The 24,131-nt window shown below is 42.2% G+C and overlaps 1 protein-coding gene across 4 annotated transcripts in view; it reads right to left on the minus strand.

Annotated features, from left to right (window-relative positions):
- Positions 1-24,131, minus strand: part of LOC140202624 (synapsin-3-like) — a 344,209-nt gene that overhangs the window by 10,759 nt on the left and 309,319 nt on the right. For 3 of the 4 annotated variants that reach the window (XM_072267691.1, XM_072267692.1, XM_072267693.1), the window contains exons 8-13: positions 20,864-21,006; positions 19,049-19,123; positions 17,641-17,743; positions 5,965-6,111; positions 4,904-4,997; positions 950-1,265 (exon numbers count right to left, since the gene is read on the minus strand). In XM_072267691.1, the coding sequence (XP_072123792.1) occupies positions 950-1,265; positions 4,904-4,997; positions 5,965-6,111; positions 17,641-17,743; positions 19,049-19,123; positions 20,864-21,006 (878 nt within the window). The remainder of the gene's footprint in view (positions 1-949; positions 1,266-4,903; positions 4,998-5,964; positions 6,112-17,640; positions 17,744-19,048; positions 19,124-20,863; positions 21,007-24,131) is intronic. The other variant, XM_072267694.1, reaches the window with a different exon arrangement.

The following is a 24,131-nucleotide window of genomic DNA, read 5'->3' on the forward strand; positions in this document are numbered from 1 at the left end:
ATGTTTGTGTAGCTGCTTTTGGGGGCCAGCAGAAAACAAAGCCATGAAGGCTTTGAATATACAACGCTGCACTTGATGGCAAAGTTCTGAATGAATGATGAAAGAAGTTATCAGAAATTAAGATGTGGGGAGTTTAACAGACTATAGGTGAATTGCTGTGCAATTATTTTGAAACCACTCCAACATTGCCATATTGTTCTTTGCTATTTTTACAGTGTTTTCTCTGCAGCTAAAACATCTCTAATTAGCATCCTCCGCTGTATTATTCCACTTAGTGGGGACACAATTAATTTACTTTAACTTCACCCTGCACATAGTTCACAATAGAAGAACCACATTGTCTTTTGACCTTCCTTGCTCTCTGCTTCCAGTCATGATGCCAGTCGCTGCAATGTTCATTACCTTTTGGAGGGCCAACACCTACACTGATATGGAAATCCTCCAACAGGAAAGGCAAAGGTGGGGAGGCAGGATGGATGAAGCTCTGTGCTGGTACCTCTGGGCTCTCTACTATGTTGCTAGGCTCTTTATCACTTCCCTTCATACCCAATCCACGCCACATTAATATCAGATGTGACTCGCAAATTCTTGATGTATGCTACAATAAAAGACAGTGGGAGCCACTACAATACAGAGTAGTCCAATTCTGGATCATGGGTGCCAGAATGTAAAAATATACAGTATCAATTCGCACACAGCCTAGAAGTGGAGCATTAATTGTTGTATGTCTCCTTACAAGCTAGGCTCCTATCTCTCAATGCTCTGAACAGTGTATATAGCTGTACAGGCAACAAGCAAATAGTCCTTGTGCAATTCACTATCACCTTTTAGACTTCTCTATTAACTCAACAGTCGAGTTTCACTAGCCAAGAAAAGTAAGGGCACAACCGCAAAAGAGAATGGAAACTTAAACGTCATCTTGATAGCGGTCCCACTTTGCCCTACTTACTTGAGCAGTGGCTGTGGCGCTGCGCTCTGTTGCTGCTGTGGTGCTGCTGCCCCCGACCCTGGCTGCGGCAGTGCCTGGCCCTGAGTGGGCAGCCGGGCCTGCAGTGCGGAGAAACCTCCTGGCTTGGATGACTGGTTGGGAGAGGTGCCGGCAGACCTGATCTGTTTTGGAGAAGCTGAACCTGATCCTGGTGATTTATCCTGCTGACCTGTGGCAGACTGCGGGCTCTGGCACTGCTGACCAGGAGGAGGAGGCCTTTGGTGAGGTGCTGTGTTGGAACGCTGTATCTGGGGACTCTGGGGTTGTCGTGGGCTTCCTGCATTTAAGGAAAATTGAGAAGGCTTGATCCCTTTCCTTTCTCAAACTTTTTGTAGCATTTGTTTTAAACTATTTGCTATTTTGAAATAAGTTAGACTTTCCAAAGGCAAACATGAAACAGAAATTCATCATATTATTAATATAATGTGAACAGCTCAGGTGTAGACTTTACCCAGAAAAGTTTTGCATGTTTGTATTTTACTGATATTCTATATGTGTTTGTTATCTGGTATATGGGAGGACTACGCCACAGGCCATGGTGTCATCTGAGAGAAGCATTGGAGCAGGTGTGCTCACCAGGGACGGCATGGCGTGGCTTCCAGTCTCCCCCACCCCACCCCAAGTGTTCCCTCAGCAGAAGACAAGCTCTATTGTGGTTGGCTGAAGATTTCAATGGACTGAAGTGTCTGGTCTATATACATATTTTGCGTAGTTGTATTTTACTGATATTCTCAATGTGCTTGTTATCTTGTAGCTGCGAGGACTGGGCCTCAAGCCTCAGCCTCATCTCTGGCAAAGATGTGATTGGTAGGTGGGAAGCCTTCAAAGGGGAAATTTTGAGAGTGCAGAGTTTTTATGTTCCTGTCAGGATTAAAGGCAAATTGAATAGGAATAAGGAACCTTGGTTCTCAAGGGATATTGCAACTCTGATAAAGAAGAAGAGGGAGTTGTATGAAATGTATAAGAAACAGGGGGTAAATCAGGTGCTTGAGGAGTATAAGAAGTGCAAGAAAATACTTAAGAAAGAAATCAGGAGGGCTAAAAGAAGACATGAGGTTGCCTTGGCAGTCAAAGTGAAGGATAATCCAAAGAGCTTTTACAAGTATATTAAGAGCAAAAGGATTGTAAGGGATAAAATTGGTCCTCTTGAAGATCAGAGTGGTCGGCTTTCTGCGGAACCAAAAGGAAATGGGAGAGATCTTAAATAGGTTTTTTGCGTCTGTATTTACTAAGGAAGCTGGCATGAAATCTATGGAATTGAGGGAATCAAGTAGTGAGACCATGGAAACTGTACAGATTAAAAAGGAGGAGGTGCTTGCTGTCTTGAGGAAAATTAAAGTGGATAAATCCCCGGGACCTGACAGAGTGCTCCCTCGGACCTTGAAGGAGACTAGTGTTGAAATTGCGGGGGCCCTGGCAGAAATATTTAAAATGTCGCTGTCTACGGGTGAAGTGCCGGAGGATTGGAGAGTGGCTCATGTTGTTCCGTTGTTTAAAAAAGGATCGAAAAGTAATCCGGGAAATTATAGGCCGGTGAGTTTAACGTCAGTAGTAGGTAAGTTATTGGAGGGAGTACTAAGAGACAGAATCTACAAGCATTTGGATAGACAGGGGCTTATTAGGGAGAGTCAACATGGCTTTGTGCATGATAGGTCATATTTGACCAATCTGTTGGAGTTTTTCGAGGAGGTTACCAGGAAAGTGGACGAAGGGAAGGCAGTGGATATTGTCTACATGGACTTCAGTAAGGCCTTTGACAAGGTCCCGCATGGGAGGTTAGTAAATTCAGTCGCTAGGTATACATGGAGAGGTGGTAAATTGGATTAGACATTGGCTCGATGGAAGAAGCCAGAGAGTGGTGGTAGAGAATTGCTTCTCTGAGTGGAGGCCTGTGACTAGTGGTGTGCCACAGGGATCAGTGCTGGGTCCATTGTTATTTGTCATCTATTTCAATGATCTGGATGATAATGTGGTAAATTGGATCAGCAAGTTTGCTGATGATACAAAGATTGGAGGTGTAGTAGACAGTGAGGAAGGTTTTCAGAGCCTGCAGAGGGACTTGGACCATCTGGAAAAATGGGCTGAAAAATGGCAGATGAAGTTTAATACTGACAAGTGTGAGGTATTGCATGTTGGAAGGACAAATCAACGTAGAACATACAGGGTTAATGGTAAGGCACTGAGGAGTGCAGTGGAACAGAGGGATCTGGGAATACAGATACAAAATTCCCTAAAAGTGTCGTCACAGGTAGATAGGGTCGTAAAGAGAGCTTTTGGTACATTGGCCTTTATTAATCGAAGTACTGAGTATAAGAGCTGGAATGTTATGATGAGGTTGTATAAGGCATTGGTGAGGCCGAATCTGGAGTATTGTGTTCAGTTTTGGTCACCAAATTACAGGAAGGATATAAATAAGGTTGAAAGAGTGCAGAGAAGGTTTACAAGGATGTTGCCGGGACTTGAGAAACTCAGTTACAGAGAAAGGTTGAATAGGTTAGGACTTTATTCCCTGGAGCGTAGAAGAATGAGGGGAGATTTGATAGAGGTATATAAAATTATTATGGGTATAGATAGAGTGAATGCAAGCAGGCTTTTTCCACTGAGGCAAGGGGAGAAAAAAACCAGAGGACATGGGTTAAGGGTGAGGGGGGGAAAGTTTAAAGGGAACATTAGGGGGGGCTTCTTCACACAGAGAGTGGTGGGAGTATGGAATGAGCTGCCAGACGAGGTGGTAAATGCGGGTTCTTTTTTAACATTTAAGAATAAATTGGACAGATACATGGATGGGAGGTGTATGGAGGGATATGGTCCGTGTGCAGGTCAGTGGGACTAGGCAGAAAATGGTTCGGCACAGCCAAGAAGGGCCAAAAGGCCTGTTTCTGTGCTGTAGTTTCTATGGTTCTATGGTTCTATGTTGCCTGAGAGAGGGATTAAGTCAAGGGAGGTGTGAGGTTCCCCCCCCCCCGCCCCCAGTGTTTGCTCAGCAGAAGACAAGCTCTGTTGTGGTTGACTATAGGTTTGGAGGTTTGGACCCTTTTATTGTGTGATTGTGATATCATTTGTGCTTGCTGTCTTGTGTGTGTGCTTTGTGCTGTGCGTGACTGTTGGTACTGTGTTTTGCAGTGTTTCGTTTGGCTGTATTCATGAGTATTCATGTATGGTTGAATGACAATTTAACTTGAATTAAAGTGAAGTGAAATGCCAAGAATATGCTGGGTCATTACATCATGCACAGGCAGGCTAAAATATATTTGATTTATACCCAGAGTTCTGGGCAGTTTTAATCAACGCACAGACTTCAATATTGATTAACAACAGTGGATACCTTTAAGTCAAGAAAACACCAAGCAACTTTACTTACCCTTTCGACAAAGGCAGGTTTAAGGTGTTTGAAATGTACTTTCTCCTCATACGATGGACATTTAGAGGCTGGTCAATGACTCACCATCCTACCATGCTAAAGTTCAGCACTGGGAACTTCCAGAACAGCGGACTATAGCAACATTCTCATTGGTTTTCTCTCCTGAGTTTATGAAATTAAGACCATAAAACTATAAACATATGAGCTGAAGTAGGTCATTTGGCCCATCGAGTCTGCTCCGCCATTCCATGATGGCTGAAATTAATGCAACAAATTGATTTCACACCCTATAGGAACCCCAGTCCCAAATCAGGCTGCATTTCCTCCAAAGCTGACCCTTTTGGATGCACACCAATGGTGGAGAAGTTGCCATTCACGATAAACTATTTAACTAATAATAATGATTATTCTGTTAGATTTGTTGGCAACTTAACGCAAACTGGAGTGTCTGGAGAGTCTCCTCATCCTGCTAAGCAGACCTGCTTGAAAAATATGTTCAGAAACATTTGTTCCAGGTACAGTAGCATGACATTTTTGCCTATGGTGCTACCTACCTTGAGGCGGTGGACGTGCTTGAGCTGTCTGCCCTCGCTGGGAAGTGTTTCCTGCTTGAGGATGCATTGGAGATTTTGTCGATGGAGGCTGGACCTATTGAGGTTTTAAGAAATTAAGAAACAGGAATGGGAGAACGCCTCTTGATTCTTGATCCTATTTTGCAACTCAACAGTTTAATGTGTGGTACGATCATGACTCCAACTTCATTTTCCCTCGTAACCCTAGGTCCTCAAATAATGTATATAAATCTCAGCTCGGAGAATAAACTTAATGAGTTACCACTCACTGCTCTATGGATATGCTATTTTTAAGAGTTGATGTTCTGCCATGGGTGCAATATTTGAGAACACATGTTAAAATTAAATGCCATGGATTTCCATGGAGTCATGAGGCAGGCGTAGATGGTTCGACAAGCATAAGTGACTACTTCAGCTCTCGTGGGTTAGGGGGTAATAATCCTTCACCACATTCCCATCTCCCTTCAAACATCACAGAGAAATTATAGCACAGACGCATGTTTGGCTGTCAAGTCAGCGCTGTTCAAAAGTAAGGATACTCTAGACTAAGCAGGGGTCCACAGACCCGTTGGTTAGTGGTGAGGGACCATGGCATAGAGAAGGTTGGGAAACCCTGCTCTAGGCAGTCCCACCATTCCGCCGTCCCTCACTGGCCAAACAAATTCTTTTATGTCAGGGTTGCAGATATACAAGTCTATCAGTAAAATGCTTAAAAATGCTATTGATTTGTGGCATCTTCACAGGATTTGAAAACAAGCCCAGATAATCCACTTTAGTGGTCCCTGAACTGGAGGGATCAAACGAAGCCCTGACATGGTTTGTGTTAGAGAGCTGAGAAATGAGACTGGATTTGTTTTCTGATCATTCCCCAAAACACTTGTGCCAGCTGGATGCTCCACATAATTAACTGCATTGCTCACAGTGGTTCACAAAACTAATGTGCGACGAGGGACGGAGTATGAAGGGCATTACTAACTTTTCTATGGAAGTAAGTAATCAACATTAAATGGGGAACAGGGGGTCGTGCTGGCTTTTCTGCTAACCTGGCTCAGAGTTATTCCGGCTTGTTGCTGGGGTGCTGCAGGGTTGTTGGATAGAAGCTGGTTCATTCTGTCTATGACCAGTTCTGCTATTAGCTGTCTGTCCTCTTCTATATATTCTCCAATGAGAGGCATGGCACTGTCCATCACCTACAGAAGAGGGCAGTGAAGGGAAAGTAGTCAGCCCAGTAATTAAAGTGTGTACATCATCAAGAAGCCTAAGCAAAACCATGAAAGTTTAAAATCACATTTCTTATCTAACACATTTTAATATGATTTTAAATTTGGGAATTCTGGCAAATGACCCATGTCACTCAAATTGATCCCTGCTCCCAATCACAAGAAACTAGTTGATAGGGTTCCAGATTTCTCTTTTGATGTTGGTTTATTATTGTATCAGGTACCAAGATACAGTGAAAAACTGTTTTACCATTACACGATACATTAAACTAGAGAGAGGAGAAAACAATAACAATGCAAAATAAAGTTAAAATGCCACCAAAAAAGTGCAGCGCAGACAAACAATTAAAGTGCGAGAGCATAACAAGGAAGATTATGAGGCAGAGTCCATTTTATTGTACAAGAGGTCCATTCGAGATTCTGATAACAGTGGGATAGAAGCTGGGATTGAGTCTGGTGGTATGTGCTTTCAGGCTTTTGTATCTCTGGCCAGTGGGAGAGGGGAGAAGAGAGAACGTCTGGGGTGAATGGGACCTTTGACTATGCTGGCTGCTTTACTGAGGCAGTGAGAAGTACGGACAGAGTCCATGGAGGGGTGGCTAGTTCCTGTGATGTGCTTACCAACATTGGCTAAAATTGGGACCTCAGTGCATGGGATCCTGAGCAAACACCATCTGCTTTATAGTCATTGCCATATCTTGCAGGCTTAAAAGATGAAGACTCAAAAGATTTGAGCTAGTTCTATTTGACTCAGCTCTGCAACCCAATCAGATCTCACCTTATCTTTACTCCATCCATCACCACTTGAACCCTATTCACTGAGTAACTTGAAATGCTAATTCTTGTTTCTCTCTAGAGATGCTGCCTGATCTGCTGATTTTCAATATTCCTTGATACTATAACTAGTGACTAATGGATTGGATATCAATTTATCCTATTCATTGTCTTGGAATAGTGACCCCCCAGCCACACTTTGTTTTGACACTGCAGCTCCCAGCATGCAGCCTGCATTACTGCCATGACCCTTCCATGCAGCACCACAGGCTGCAATTTCTGACAAGACTGTGGAACTGTAGGACACCACCCTTGCAGTATCCTTACTGCGTTCTGACAACTTTCACCGTTAAGTACGTGTTCACTCCTCTGGTGATGAAATCTTTGGAAGCAGTTGTGAAAAATAATATATGTTACAAAAAAAATATTTTATTTACTGTCATGTAAAACTGCTACTAATTTATTTTTTAAAAATGGACAAAGAAAAATAAATGAAAAGCTTGCCCTAAAGTTTCCTTTTAAATAAATGCCAGCTACTCAAGCTAAATGAACAGTATTGACAAACTTTCCGGTGCATAAACTCTTCTCAGGATTCCAGCTGGTCCAGGTGTCGATTTTAGTCGATGCTTCAATGACAAATTCTGCCATCTTCATCAGGGATGATGCCTAGGTATGTCTAGTCCAGTGCTATATGTACTCATCTCCTGTCATCTGTCTCTCCTAATGCCTAGGCATCATCCCTGATGAAGATTGTTAGAGTGAGTTTTTTCCGGTAGATGATTTGTTTACACTTAAGTGACTTTGGCCACCAGACTTCTATTTGACAAAGTACTGTGGATTGAGTCCACAACAATGCGCTTCCTAAAATGGTGTGCATACCAGATGCTTCTGATGCCGCAGTTTGACCTGATGCTGTAGTTTCGAAGACAGTGTTATCTATACATTATAAATATTAATTGTCTTCTATGTTAGCATGTGAAATGCCAAATAAATGTATCGTTGACTTAACTTGCATTCCTAAAGGCTGTGGATACCAACCCAGACATGTCGGCGTCGGAAGGAAAGGATAGTGTGATATTTTGTATGTAGCTTCAATAGAGAGCATTGTCTCTGCATTGTCTATAACTTTTTAAGTAGCGATTGCCTTTGTGTTTAGCATATAAACATCGAGCCCACATTGAGCTAGCAGACCTTTCTATGGAAAGCGTCTCCGTCCGTAAGATGCCTGCTTGTTGTGTCGAATAAAGAAGCTGCTTTGTATCTACCAATGACTCTGTCTCTCCGATGATTTCATCCACCCCACAACAAAGATGATGAAGTTTGTCATTGAAACGTCAGTTAAAATTGACACCTGGACCCGGCTGGAAGCCAGTGAAGAGTTTATGGATCATATACACCGGGAAAGCACTAGATCCTTTTTCAAATTGTGTGATAGCAGTTGCCTGTATGTATTTACTCTAGCACACTTCTTTGTAAAGCACAACATCAGGAGCATGCTGCTGTGCATGCTATAAATAAATGCCAGGTTCACTATTGACCCACTGGCCTGCAGTTGGTGTGTTTTGACCCAATCTCTCTCTTGAAAGTTTCAACTAACCCAGCAACCACACAGAGGACGAGTGTTGCAGATTTTACGGTGCTTTTCTGGCTCAGCTATTAATGAAAGTTTGTGGCTCTTATTGAGATGCCCAAGATCATCCCAGTGTTATGGTATCAGAGACCCCCCTCCACCCCACCACTCCCTACCCAGTATCCTGCAGCTTAACAAGTTTCTTTTCAGAATCAGAATCAGGTTTAACGTGCTGACATAGGTCATAAAATTTGTTGTTTTGCAGCAGCAGTACAATGCAATACATTGAAATACTATAAATTACAAGAAGAACTATACAAAATATAAAATAAATTAAATAAGCAGTGCAAAAATAGCGAGGTAATCTTCACGGTTTGTTTCATTATCCGTTCAGAAATCTAATGGCGGGGGGAAGGGAGGAAGCAGTTCCTAAAATGTTGAGTGCGTCTCTTTTGTCTCTTTTCACGTTCCCATGAAGGGTTTTTGACGTGACTCTGTTTCTCTTCCTGTAGATGTGGCCTAATCTGTCGCGTGTTTCTCGAATTTTCTAGGTTTAGTTCATTAATGTTTGTAGCACATTGTTTTTCTGCATCTATCCCAATCCATTCTATCAAATTCCTTTAAGGATTTAAGACTCAATTAAATCGCCTCTCAATCTGCTAATTTTAGAGAATTGCAAGCCTAAAGTATGTAATATAGTCCTGCAGTTTAACCCTTTAGTTCCTAGAGCAACTCTGCTGTGTGTGTGTGTGTGTGTGTGTGTGTGTGTGTATACTCAAAAGCCAAACAACCCTTCCTTTAGGTGAAGTATGACAAAGATCCCGTGCCACGGCAGTGCATGCTAATCTCATTATATTCCAGATCACTTGATGTAAAGGCCAACATTCCATCAGCTTTTCTAATTATTTTGCCTGAGTGATTTGTGTACACAGACAACTAAGTCCCTTTGCTCTTCCACAGTGCCTTGCCATTTAGAAAATATTCTGATTTGTCATTCTTGGATTCAGAATGGACCAACTCACACTTGCCAAGCTCCATTTGTTATTGTTCTATTCACAAACTAAGCTGCCTGTGTTATTTTGAAATTTCTTGGTGCTACCTGGTCAAGTCTGTGTATTTTATGGTCTGTGTGTTGGAGAGGAAGTCATGACAAAATGTGGCTAACAAAATTTTCCAATCACCTATGAAAGGCTCCTCTATTTCTAAATGAACCCAAGTTCTGGCATCTCTGTAAACTGGTATTCAAAACTGCTTATCCCTGCAATGTGGCAGAACATTAGGTTATTGGGGGGATGATGTTGTACATGTTGTTTCTGAGAAAGATTTCTTGTTAAAAGTTGCACATTCACACTGTATGTTGTGGTGTGGAGAGAAGGCACATGGAAATATCCTGTTCCCACCTGGCAGAAGGTTCCCATCCAGTGGCACAGTAGCATAGTGGTTACAGTACAGATGACCCAGGTTCAATTCCTGCCACTGCCTGTAAGGAATTTGTCCATTCTCCCCATTGGATTCCTCTGGGTTCTCTGGTTTCCTCCTGCCATTAGGCTCTGATCGCCAAAGGAGGTGTAAGGCGTTCCTTCCTACACTAGCCTGCAGGTCAGCCTCAGGCTAGGTGTACTACCTACTTGGCCTCCCGATCAGGGCTACAGAAAGCCATGGGAGCAGGCGGTGGATGGTCGTATGAGCAGCTGGAGCATATCACAAGTTCTGGTTATGCGACCACTGACACCGGGCAGACAATCTCTGAAGAGTATTGATAAAGGCTGGGGTCACCCATCTTGTAAAGACACTGCCCAGAAGAAGGCAATGGCAAACCACTTCTGTAGAAAAATTTGCCAAGAACAATCATGGTCATGGAAAGAACATAATTGCCCATGTCATACGACATGGCACATAACCAATGAATGAAAAACACTTTAATTGGTGCTGAAAAGCCTCTGAAATCTCTGACTCAGGAGAAAAGAGGCAGAAATGATGAATATTTCAGAAATTTGGAATACTGTAATTTTCTGCTCTTCCTCTGAATTAAAAGCCTATGAAACTCATTTTATCTGAATAATCTCAAGATAAATCAGTAGGAGTGTATGTTTTAGTACAATGTGCCCCAGATTGATTGTGGGGTTCTATAAAAACAGCTGGAATATACCTGAGGTTTTTGGTTGGTTCTCACTAGTTCAAATGATGTGGCTGCTGGAACCGGGGTGATAGTGTGGGAGGACAACCGGAAGAGCAGCCGTGAAATAGAGGAATGGTGACTGAAGAATGGGGGGACAGTTTGGTGGGGATGAAGAACAAGGGTATGGTTAGGTTTAGTGGGAAAGAGGAAGAATGAGTCAGACAGCAGAGGGGAGCAGAGAGAAAGGATAAGGGAGTGAGCAGGAGTGCGAGGGAGGGCAGAAAGTGAGAGGGGGTGAGAGGAAGGGAGCAGGTGGTCAGTGAGAGGAAGCTAGAGAGGGGTGGGTAGGAGGGGCGTCCTGAGGAGGAAAGGCATTAGGTAAAGTTATTGAAGACAGAAGGGATTGGGTAAGTGGAATAAGGAGAACTGTGAAGAGAACTTATGCTCATCTGTGTGTGTATGTGTGTGTGTGTGTGTGTGTGTGTGTGTATAATTTGTAGTGGCATGTGGCATGCTAGAATGCAAGTAGGTGTCTCAGACATCCCACCCTGCAAAAACTCATTTCAAGGAGGTCTCAACCGGAAGTCTCAACCTCAGAGCAGTCTGTGTCAATGAATTTGTTAATTCTGCAAGACATCGGATTCACAAGGGCTTTGTGAGACAGCTGACTTCTGAATTCTGTCTTAATGTGACGCACCATGCTGAATGCCCTTTCTACATCACAATTAGAATTTGGCAGCACCAAAAGCAGCTTCATCAACTGGCAGATCTCTTTGAATCTCAACTGCCCTGTGCTCACAGATTTTACTTTGGACAGCTTCCCCCAGAACTCATCAACTGGCAAACTTTTGTAGTTTGGCACCAGTCCTTCAAGGTTAGTTGAGACATAATCCAGGACTCACCTCAACATGTCTTTTACAGTCATTTAACCCACCATGGGCAATAGAAAAGTCACTGTTTCAAACAGTGCAGTGAGCAACACTGTCATTATTTTTGACTCCTATTAGGCAGGGGTACACTTTAGTGTAGTCTGGGGTGAAGTACGTTTTATATTTTCTTTTTTTGGAACACTCTGCCATGGCGCTGCAGGACACTAAACTGAACTGATGGACAATGAAAGAGAGAGAGAGGTCGACTGTAAAGCCTACCTACAGAGAAAACTGATAGGTCTACTTCTCACAAAGAGAGACCAATCAGGATGCTTTCTCTGTCACTCTCTCGCTACATCTGTCACTCACTCTCTTTGTCTCTGTCTGTCTCTCCTTCTCGCTCACTCGCTCTCAAAAAAATCAATTTCCGGGATATTGTATATAATTTGCGGGTGTCAGGGAGCCGCTATCAATATGTGGGAGACTCCCAGAACTTCCGGGAGAGATGGGATGTCTGGTGTCTGTACACATGTCCATGAGTGAATGTGTGTGTGTGTGTAGCTTAATTTCAGTCCTCTAGACTTCCTTGCCATTGGATTAAGACCTCATTTTTACACATTAAGAGAAATTATCATAGGCATTTTCCAGAGAAACAGTAGCAGTTCTACAAATGCAGTTTGTTTTTGCATTGAAGTCAGCAACAACTTTCAACAGCAGTTCCTCTTTTCCGGCTTGCTCTAGAAAGGACTCATTCTTTAATCCCATAGGAACAACTTTCAGTACAAAATATGTTACCTCCTCATCCAAGAGTTTAGCAGAAATGTCATCATTGCAAGTAATATTAGGTGGCATTTAATACTGAGCAAGGAAATGATGTGCTAAATGGAATACTCAAAATGACTACCTAACTACTTAGGCGAACAGGTTACAGCCATCCATATTCCTTCACATTGTAAGTGCAATAGACTATCTTCAGTTACAAGCATAAAGGTCTCAGATGAGGAAGAGCAACTGACCAAATAGTGCAAAGGCTTTGGTGGCTGTCACTGATGGAGGTGGAAACCATTGAGGAACAAGAAACTCATCTGCTTCTTTGTCCCAGTCATATAACATCCAAATTGATTACAGTATCAGCCTCTGTCAAAGGTAAAAGGCTGGGTTCTATAACCAAGAGAGGGATACTTTGAGTTTTTTGGTTATGTTTGCTAATGCTGCCACAGGAGGGCAGTCAAGTTACACTGTATTCTGTGGAGCACAGTTATCACACAGATTCATTGCAAAGCACTTTCCCATTTTCTCCTCTTGTTGTAAAGACTTTGATTTAATCTGACAATGAGCTTCACATTGCAGGGCATCATTTACAGAACCTCTTCTCATTTGATATCTACACGGATGTGAGGAACTAGATATATTGTAGTATCACCATACATGAATGATGCGCGGCATGAGGCTGCCACCAGAGAAGGCTGATAACAACAGAGGACCATGACGTGGTGCAACTCTCAAAAACTTGGTGGAACAATGAGGAATATGGCAATTAAGGATATGAAGTGGTTAGAAAATTCAGAATAAATAAAGGAGGTGGCGAGCTTTAAGTTCAGGGACAACTGGAATATATAGTCCAGTAAAAGCTATAGAACAAATAGCTCTGGCTAATTATTGACAAAATGAATAATTTCCAAACTAACTCTTGGTGCACGTTCACACAACCTCATGCTTTCATAAGAGAGGTAACTCAGACCATAGGTGAACAACCCCCAACACCCCACCCCACCCCCACTTTAAACTATCACGGTAGGGAGAGGGTTTGTGTTCCTAGAAAATAGGCTGTATTAATATTTTCCATACCATGAAGCTGCATCAAGAAATGCAGAATGAAAAATTAAATTTCATGTTGACATACAGTCCCTATAAAAAGTATTCACCCCCCCCCCCACCGGAAGTTTTCATGTTTTATTGTTTTACAAAATTGAATCACAATGGATTTAATTTGGCTTTTTTGACACTGATCAACAGAAAAAGATTCTTTGGTGTCAAAGTGAAAACAGATCTCTACAAAGTGATCTAAATTAATTACAAAAATAAAACACAAAATAGTCGATTGCATAAGTATTCATTCCACCCCCCCCCCCCTTAATATGACACACCAAATCATCACTGGTGCAGCCAATTGAGTTTAGAAGTCACATAATTAGTTAAATGGAGATCTGTTTTCGGAGACCTGTGTGCAGTCAAGGTGTTTCAATTGATAGTAGTAAAAATAAACCTGTACCTGGAAGGTCGAACTGCTGGTGAGTTAGTATCCTGGCAAAAACTACACCATGAAGACAAAAGTCAAGTCAAGTCAAGTCCCGTCGCTTTTATTGTCATTTCAACCACAACTGCTGGTACAGTACACAGTAAAAATGAAACAATGATCCTCCAGGACCATGCTGCTACACGAAACAACACAAAACTACACTAGACTACCTGAAACAAAACAAAACTACACTAGACTATGTGAAACAACACAAAACTACATTAGACTTCAGGCCTACATGGGCCTACATAAAATGCACAAAACAGTGCAAGACAGTACAATAATTAATAAACAGGGCAATAGGCACAGTAAAGGACAAATTACAATATAATATTAAATGATGTAAATGTAATTGTAAATGTAAACAATGTTTTAACAGGAATTCAGAAAGAAATGAGCAAAAATTGCAAAGGGAGCAGAGTGGTGCTCAATTGTGTGTGTGTGTGTGTGTATGTAGGTTGGTGTCAGACTAGACCCTGGGAATTGAGGAGTCTAATGGCTTGAGGGAAGAAACTGTTACACAGTCTGAGAGCCCGAATGCTTCAGTACCTTTTACCAGATGGCATGGAGGGAGAAGAGTTTGTATGGAGTTGTGCGTGGAGTCCTTCACAATGCTGTTAGCTTTGCGGATGCAACGTGTGGTGTAAATGTCTGTAATGGCTGGAAGAGAGACCCCGATGATCCTTTCAGCTGACCTCACTATCCGCTGCAGGGTCTTGGGATCTGAGGGTGCAATTTCCGAACCAGGCAGTGATGCAGCTGCTCAGGATGCTCTCAATACAACCTCTGTAGAATGTGGTGAGGATGGGGGAGGGTGGAAGATGGACTTTTTTCAGCCTTCGCAGAAAGTAGAGACGCTGCTGGGCTTTCTTTGCTATGGAACTAGTGACGAGGGACCAGGTGAGATTCTCCGCCAGGTGAATACCAAGAAATTTGGTGCTCTTAATGGTCTCTATGGAGGAGCCGACAATGTTCGGCGGGGAGTGGTCGCTCCGTGCTCTCCTGAAGTCAACAACCATCTCTTTTGTTTTGTTCACATTCAGAGACAGGTTGTTGGCTCTACACCAGTCTGTTAGCCACTGCTCCTCTTCTCTGTATGCTGACTTGTCATTCTTACAGATGAAACCCATCACAGACGTGTCACCAGAGAACTCGATGATGTAATTCGAGCTGTGTATTGCTGCACAGTCGTGGGTCAGCAGAGTGAACAGCAGTGGACTGAGCACACAGCCCTGGGGGGACCCCGTGCTCAGTGTGGTGGTGTTAGAGATGCTGCTCCCAATCTGGACTGACTGAAGTCTCCTAGTCAGGAAGTCTCGGATCCAGTTGCAGAGGGAGGTGTTCAGGCCCGGTAGGCTCAGCTTTCCAATCAAGTGCTGAGGAATGATTGTGTTGAATGTTGAACTGAAATCTATGAACAGCATTCGAAAGTATGTGTCTTTTTTGCCCAGGTGGAGGGTGGTGGTGATGGCGTCACCTGTTGAACGATTGGGACGGTACACGAACTGCAGGGGGTCCAGTGCGGGGGTCAGCAGGGTCTTGATGTGCCTCATGACGAGCCTCTCGAAACACTTGATGATGATGGATGTGAGTGTAACGGGACAGTAGTCATTGAGGCAGGACACTGAAGAACACACCAAGAAACTTTATGAAAAGGTTATTGAAAAGCACAAGTCAGGAGATGGATACAAGAAAATTTCCAAGTCACTGAATATCCCTCGGAGTACAGATAAGGCAATCATCAAGAAAAGGAAAGAATAAGGCTCAGTTGTAAATCTGCCTAGAGCAGGTCTTCCTCAAAAACTGAGTGACCGTGCAAGAAGGGAGGCCACCCAGAGACCCATGGCAATTCTGGAGGAATTACAAGCTTCAGTGGCTGAGATGGGAGAGACTACGTATACAACAACTGTTGTCCGGGTGCTTCACCAGTCACAGCTTTATGGGAGAGTGGCAAAGAGAAAGCCACTGTTGAAGAAAACTCACATGAACTCTTGGCTAGAGTTTGCCAGAAGGCATGTGGGAGATTCTGAAGTCAGCTGGAAGAAGGTTCTATGGTCCGATGAAACCAAGATTGAACTTATTGGTCACCAGACTAAACACTATGTTTAGCGTAAGCCAAACACCATATGTCATCAAAAACACGCCATCCCTACCATGAAGCATGGTGGTGGCTGCATCATGCTGTGGGGATGCTTCACTGCAGCAGGTCCTGGAAGGCTTGTGAGGGTAGAGGGTAAAATGAATGCAGCAAAATACAGGGAAATCCTGGAGGAAAACCTGATGCAGTCTGCAAGCGAACTGCAACTTGGGAGAAAATTTGTTTTCCACTAAGACAATGACCCCAAGCATAAAGCCAAAGCTACACAGGAATGGCTTAAAAACAACAAAGTTAATGTCTTTGAGTGGCCGAGTCAGAGTCCAGACCTCAATCCAATTGAGAATATGTAGCTGGACTTGAAAAGACCTGTTCACTCATGATCCCCATGCAAACTGACAGAGCTTGAGCAGTTTTGTAATGAAGAATAGGGGAAAATTGCACTGTCCAGATGTGCAAAGCTGATAGAGACCAATCTACACAGACTCAAGGCTGTAATTACTGCAGATGGTGCATCTACTAATTACTGACTTGAAGGGGGGTGAATACTTATGCAATCAATTATATTGTGTTGCATATTTGTAATTAATTTAGATCTCTTTGTAGAGATCTGTTTTCACTTTGACAGCAGAGTCCTTTATTCTGTTGATCAGTGTCAAAAAAAAAAGCCAAATTAAATCCATTGTGATTCAATGTTGTAAAACAATAAAACATGAAAACATCCAAGGGAATATTTTTATAGGCACCGTATTCCCTTTCTTTCACACAGATTTTCTGAGAGGGAATTTTACTCCATATCTCAAATTTTTGGGTAGTGATTTGTGAATTCCTTAAAGACAAATATCCACAATGTGAACAGCCATAACACAGGAGTTGACTGTATGAAGAAACGGAAAGGGATGTGTGTACAAGAGATTTCAATATAAGATATAGAAATTAATTGGCATAGAATCAGGACTCTACAATAATTTAATGATCTAAAGCAGCAAGTAGGCAACAAGGGGTGCTGCTCATTCTGGCCTGGTGTTGGTCAAGTTCTCAGTGCAGCTGTAGTTTGCTGGTAGAAATAAGAAATCCAATGGCTCTCACACTGATGTGAGTAAGAACTCTGATCCAGGATGAGGCCTCCAAACATATTTTCACATTCCTTCTGGCCTCACCAATAAAATGTATTTCTTTCTACGTGTTTCTGAGAAGCCTCTACCCATCTTTTTTAAGGACTACTGGTCAACACCAGAGGCAAACAAGGAAGACACATGTCAGAATAGGATTTTTGGCTTTGGGGCATTTCCTGCACCAGGAAAATGCTACTTTGGCCTGATTCTTTAAGGCTAGCAGGCATGATTGGATTGGGAAAGGAATATTAACATTATTAATAACTTTAATAACTGTAAGCTGTCATTAGAATTCATTAAGATATTATGGATGCACAGAACAGGTAGACACACCTCAAATTCAAATTAAGAGGTAACAGAGTGATCCTCAACAGCCAACTTGACAAAACCACAAATTAAATTCAAAAGCGTCATTGAAGTGTTATTCTTCAATGATAGCATTAGACTATGTGAAATAAGCCACTGGTGTACCCTCAATTATAACTTAGATGCCCACTGGATCCATCTTAAAATGGCAGTTCCTTTGTATATTGTTGAAACAATTCGTAATTTTAGTAATTTGCTTGTGAAACCAGCTGCCAGAAGATGGGTCCACACAAGATGAAAATGCCTTTTTACCAAAATCAACGTTCATCGGGATGTGAGCCATTCCACTAACCTCAATGATGTAATCCTTCCCATCTTTCCCATGCACAGCTTTTACCGCACACATGTCCAGTCCACCAAACATCTCAGAGCAGGCATCCACCCACGTTCGATAGCTGAAAGAGAGTTCCCATTGAAATGGCGGTTCCAAGGATACACCACAGTCCTGTACTCTATCATGCATTCTCCTAATGTGCTCAGCACCTTCTACATAAAGGAAACTTAATCTTCTATTCCCACAGGTGGAATCTTGCCAGCACTTTTGGAAATTTCTATTGTTCCTTGTTCCTATGTTTGTTGTATTTTCCCTTGGGAAGCTTTGCAACAGGTGTTTAGTGAAATCAAATTAGGAGAATTAATTGTGACTGGCAGCTGCTGGACATGAACTCACCAAAGCTAAGTATCACAGAATCATCGTACGTTATTTCCATATGACATGAATGCCTATTCCCACATGAATATGTCAAAGGCTCGTGGTGACTTGACAATCCTGGCAATGGAGCTGGTAACCACACTGAATCAATCACTTAATTTCTTCAACAAAATATTTTGGGCAGACTTAAGTTGTCGCATTTGCATTCTCTCTTTGTTTGAAAGGGCTGTTTCTGGGCACTAGACTGGGTTTCCACACTAATTCCATGCTGAGATAATCTGACCAGACATATTACCAATTCAAAACTGATCTCATTCAGTCAGCCTTCCAATATGACTGGAATGCTGCATTCCCTATGGAGAATGTATTCCATGGAAACATTAGGGAGTGTTCAACTTGAGAGGTGGAGTGGTACCTGTGACTCACACAATAGGATACATTTGCCACTTTAAACAATAAATTTAAATGTTACTGTTTCATTAAAATTGCTTTCGGGTTCTGAAGAATGCCAGTTTAGAAGCTCCCACAGTAAAAATGGCATTGTTGATTATTGGTAAGTTATCAAAATAAAAGAGACAAATCCCCTCTGCTGAGTGAAATCAATGTGCACTACAAGCTTTCTACTCTGACCTGCTCCATTTACATTATGCATTTTTAGCTGACAAATAATTCACTTAAATGTGATTAGTCAGTATGGTTCACTGGATGGGTGTGATATGAAAATGCCCTATAAAAATAAAAATAAAATATGAGGAATGGGATAAATGAAACCAAGAACCCACATTGCGCCATGATGTCTGACTCTGTAGAGCTTGGCTATTGTCAGCTGGGCTCATGAAGCAATGATCTGTTTTCAAAACAAGTAACATTATTACCCAGACTTTGTGGAAGGTATTTGTTAAACAGAGGTTACATTAAATAAGTAAGTCAAGGGAAAAATCTGCTAAAAGCTTTGCTCATGAGTTTAGCTCTTTAACATTTTGTACAATACTAAGTCCTCAGTACAGAGATTTTTCCTGGCCTGGATTTATGCGGTTTAAATTCTTACCGTTCTGTCATGGCCACTTGTTCCAGCATAGCAGAGCCAGTGTTTGCTTTCCAGTTTCCTGAAATTGAAGTCCTCCTGAAAATAAGCAAATGTACAATGAGAACATCACTTTTAACCATTTATAGCCATGAACGAAGTAAAAAAGTTGGTTATAAGACAAATTCCCTCTCACCTCACATTTGACGTAAATAGCATAACCTTTCCTAATCTCGTACGTGAGCTGTCTTGGTGATGGTCCTGAGACAGCACATTAAAGTGATACTAGCAGAGCTGTAAATAACTCACCTCTCACTCACTTATCCCAATGTCTATACTGACATATTTGTAACTGGAAATCCACCATGATGTGAAGTTAAGGTTTAAACTTCCTGCCACACAATGGTCCCAATGAAACAAGTTCTTGATTAGCCAGGACATCAGGGGGTATGGGGAGAAGGCAGGGGCATTGAGATGACTAGAAGAATTGGATCAGCCATGATGGAACGGCGGAGCAAACTCAATGGGCCGAATGGCCTACTTCTGCTCCTATATCTTATGATCTTATGGTCTAAGTCAGTACATTGTGCAGCAAGTTGCCTGTTGTGCAGATAACTAACTAGACAGTTCTTTTTTAATTCTAAATTCTTACCACTGACTCTAGAGAGAAAACAGCAGAATGGCTCAAAATTGGACTTCCTGCCTCACAATCTAAAACAAAATATCAGTGGATGTTTCTCAGCTTAGCAGCCAGGTGCACATTGGAATTTGAAACAGCTAAAGATGACGTTAAATTTGTCTCAGGTGTGGAAAGATTTGGCCCACTTCCAAATGTTCTCATAATCCCGCTACATTTTAGAAATCTAAGAAAATGTCAAGTAATCTTTCTAAATAGCCATCTGTGTATTAAGCAGTCAGATACCTAAAATGTACTGCTTTGCAAGAGATGTATTTGAGGTATGTGCAGCGATGAGCCTCCTTAAGCAAAAGAAGAATTTCAGAAGGGCCCAAATTCACATCCAGAAACTCATACATCAAGTTTTTCATCCCTTCTTTGTCACTGCTTGGTTATCTGATACATGGAGGTCAGGATCCTTTCAAAATCAGCTCGTGAATGCATTCCTTTTTTGTTACTCGCAGCTAGTGAAGTTTAATTATGTAAGCAAAATGAAGTAAGTGAAGAAATTCGGATAATACTGGCTCTTTTGAAATTTTCTTCAAAATATTGGTTGAGAGGGTTGCTTTCGAAACATATTAACTTAACCATCATGATTAAAGACAAGGTAAAAGAACCCATTCTACAATAGCCAGTGAGTCCAGTCCTTGTAGGAAAGATAACACTACTCTGTCAGGCACCACACATAAAATGCTGGTGAACGCAGCAGACCAGACAGCATCTATAGGAAGAGCTACAGTTGACGTTTTGGGCCGAGACCCTTCGTCAGGACTCTATTCTATCAATATTCTTTCCCTCATTAATGTAGAAGAACCCGGATTTAATTTGGTATATTCTCGAAATACAATTATTTCAATAATTCAAATATTTTAAAAGCCATAATGCATTATTCCTCCTATTCTTCCTTCCTGCTTTTATTCCATACTACTTGATGTCTTGAAGTCTACCCACCTCCTTATTTATATTCAGTTGCTTGATCTCCACAGACCTCCGCAAGTTCACCTCCCTCTGAGTGAAGATACTCTTCATCTCAACACTAAATGTCTTATCCTGTGACTGTAACTCCTTGTTCTAAAACTCCCATCCAAAAGAAATATTCTCCCTGCATCTGACTGCCTAGCTCTGTAAATTTTTCTGCACTAGGTAGAATGTCAGGTCCTTACATGTATGCTTTATAATTGTTCCCAATTTTCTGAATTCTGATGTCGTACTTGGAATCAATGTAAGGTTCTGTGGTTGCATAGGTTTTCGCGAGGGCCACGACACTCGCTATATCCTGGAAGTCGTAATGATTTTCAACTTTTACCTGTAAGAAAGAGACAAATCCAGGCGAGTGGGACAGAGAGAAAGAAGTAAACTTTATTAAGGGCATGATTATTAAAACATAAAAAATACATACAAATTCTATTTACGAACGCACACCATTATTTTGACTAGTATTGTAAGGAGTTTTGGGCCCCCATTTTTGAGAAAGGATGTGCTGGCATTGGAGAGGGTTCAGAGGAGGTTCCCGGGAATGAAAACGATTAACATATGAAGAGTGTTTGATGGTTCTGGGACTGTACTCACTGGAGTTCAGAAGAATGAGTAGGGGATCTCATTGAAACCTATCAAATATTTAAAAGACTTGAAAGAGTGGATGTGGAGAGGATGTTTCTATAGTGGGAGAGTCTAGGACCAAAGGGCATAGCCTCAGAATAGAGATGCAGAGATGAGGAGACATTTCTTTAGCCACAGGATGGTGAATCTGTGGAAGTCATTGCCACAGATAGCTGTGGAAGTCAAGTTATTGGATATATTTAAAGTGGAGTTCGATGAGTTTTTGATTAACATAGAAACATAGGAAATCTACAGCACAATACAGGCCTTTCGGCCCACAATACTGTGCTGAACATGTACTTACTTTAGAAATTACCTAGGGTTGCCCATAGCCCTCTATTTTTCTAAGCTCCATGTACCTATCCAGAAGTCTCTTAAAAGACCCTATTGTTTCCGCCTCCACCGCCATCGCCAGCCCATTCCATGTACTCACCACTCTGCATAAAAAACTTACCCCTGACGTCTCCTCTATACCTACTTCCAAGCACCTTAAAACTGTGTCCTCTCGTGTTAGCCATTTCAGCCCTGGGAAAAAGTTTCTGACTATCCACACAATCAATGCCTCTCATCATCTTATACACCTGTATCAGGTCACCCCTCATCCTCCGCCCCGCCAAGGAGAAAAGGCTGAGTTCACTCAACCTATACTCATAAGGCATACTCCCCAATCCAGGCAACATCCTTGTAAATCTCCTCTGCACCCTTTCTATAGCTTCCACATCCTTCCTGTAGTGAGGTGACCAGAACTGAGCGCAGTACTCCAAGTGGGGTCTGACCAGGGTCCTATATGGCTGTAATATTACCTCTCAGCTCTTAAACTCAATCCCATGGTTGATGAAGGCCAATGCACTGTATTCCTTCTTAACCACAGAGCTCTGAGAGTCCTATGGACTTGGACCCCAAGATCCCTCTGATCCTCCACACTGCCAAGAGTCTTACCATTAATATATTTAGCCATCATATTTGACCTACAAAATGAACATCTCACACTTACCTGAGTTGAACTCCATCTGCCACTTCTCAGCCCAGTTTTGCATCCTATCGATGTCTCGCTGTAACCTCTGATAGCCCTCCGCACTATACATAACATCCCCAACCTTTGTGTCATCAGCAAATTTACTAACCCATCCCTCCACTTACTCATTCAGGCCATTTATAAAAATCACGAAGAGAAGGGGTCCCAGAATAGATCCCTGAGGCATACCACTGGTCACCGACCTTGATGCAGAATATGACCCGCGACCACTCTTTGCCTTCTGTGGGCAAGCCAGTTCCGGATCCACAAAGCAAGGTCCCCTTGGATCCCATGCCTCCTTATTTTCTTAATAAGCCTTGCATGGGGTACCCTATCAAATGCCTTCCTGAAATCCATATTCACTACATCTACTGCTCTACCTTCATCAATGTATTTAGTTACATCCTTAAAAAATTCAATCAGGCTCATAAATCATGACCTGCCTTTGACAAAGCCATGCTGACTATTCCTAATCATATTATGCCTCTCCAAATGTTCATTAATCCTGCCTCTCAGGATCTTCTCCATCAACTTACCAATCACTGAGATAAGACCCACTGGTCTATAATTTCCTGGGCTATCTCTACTACTTTTCTGAATAAGGGAACTACATCTGCAACCCTCCAATCCTCTGGAACCTCTCCTGTCCCCATTGATGATGCAAATATCATTGCCAGAGGCTCAGCAATCTCATGCCTTGCCTCCCCAGGTAGCCTGGGGTACATCTCGTCTGGTCCCGGAGACTTATCCAACTTGATGCTTTCCAAAATCTCCAGCACATCCTCATTCCTAATGTCGAGATGCTCAAGCTTTTCAGTCTGCTGTAAATCATCTCTACAATTGCCAATATCCTTTTCCGTTGTGAATACTGAAGCAAAGTATTCATTAAGTACCTCTGTTATCTCCTCTGGTTCCATACATACTTTTCCACTGTCACGCTTGATTGGTCCTACTCTCTCACATCTTATCCTCTTGCTGTTCACATACTTGAAGAATGCCTTGGGGTTTTCCTTAATCCTGTCCACCAAGGACTTCTCATGACCCATTCTGGCTCTCCTAATTGCATTCTTAAGCTCCTTCCTGCTAGCCTTATAATCTTCTAGATCTTTATCATTACCTAGTTTTTTGAACCTTTCATAAGCTTTTCTTTTCTCCTTGACTAGATTTATTACAGCCTCTGTACACCATGGTTTCCTGTACCCTACCATCGTTTCCCCGTCTCATTGTAACGTACCTATGCAGAACGCCACACAAATATCCCCTGAACATCTGCCACATTTCTGCTGTTCATTTCCCTGAGAACACCTGTTCCTAATTTATGCTTCCAAGTTCCTGCCTGATAGTTTCATATTTCCCTTTACTCCAATTAAACATTTTCCTAACTTGTCTGTTCCTATCTTTCTCCAATGCTATGGTAAAGGAGATAGAATTGCGATTACTATCTCCAAAATGCTCTCCTAATGAGAGATCTGATACCTGACCAGGTTCATTTCCCAATACCAGATCGAGTACAGCCTCTCCTCTTGTAGGCTTATCTACATATTGTGTCAAGAAACCTTCCTGAACATACCTAACACACTCCACCCTATCTAAAACCCTCACTCTACGGAGATGCCAATCAATATTTGGGAAATTAAAATCTCCCACCACAACAACCCTATTATTATTACTCCTTTCCAGTATCTGTCTCCCTATCTGCTCCTTGATGTCCCTGTTACTATTGGGTGGTCTATAAAAAACACCCAGTAGAGTTATTGACCCATTCCTATTCCTAACTTCCACCCACAAAGACCCCGTAGACAACCCCTCCATGACTT

The sequence above is a fragment of the Mobula birostris genome, chromosome 9 (assembly GCF_030028105.1).
Source record: "Mobula birostris isolate sMobBir1 chromosome 9, sMobBir1.hap1, whole genome shotgun sequence".
Classification (NCBI taxonomy): domain Eukaryota; kingdom Metazoa; phylum Chordata; class Chondrichthyes; order Myliobatiformes; family Myliobatidae; genus Mobula; species Mobula birostris.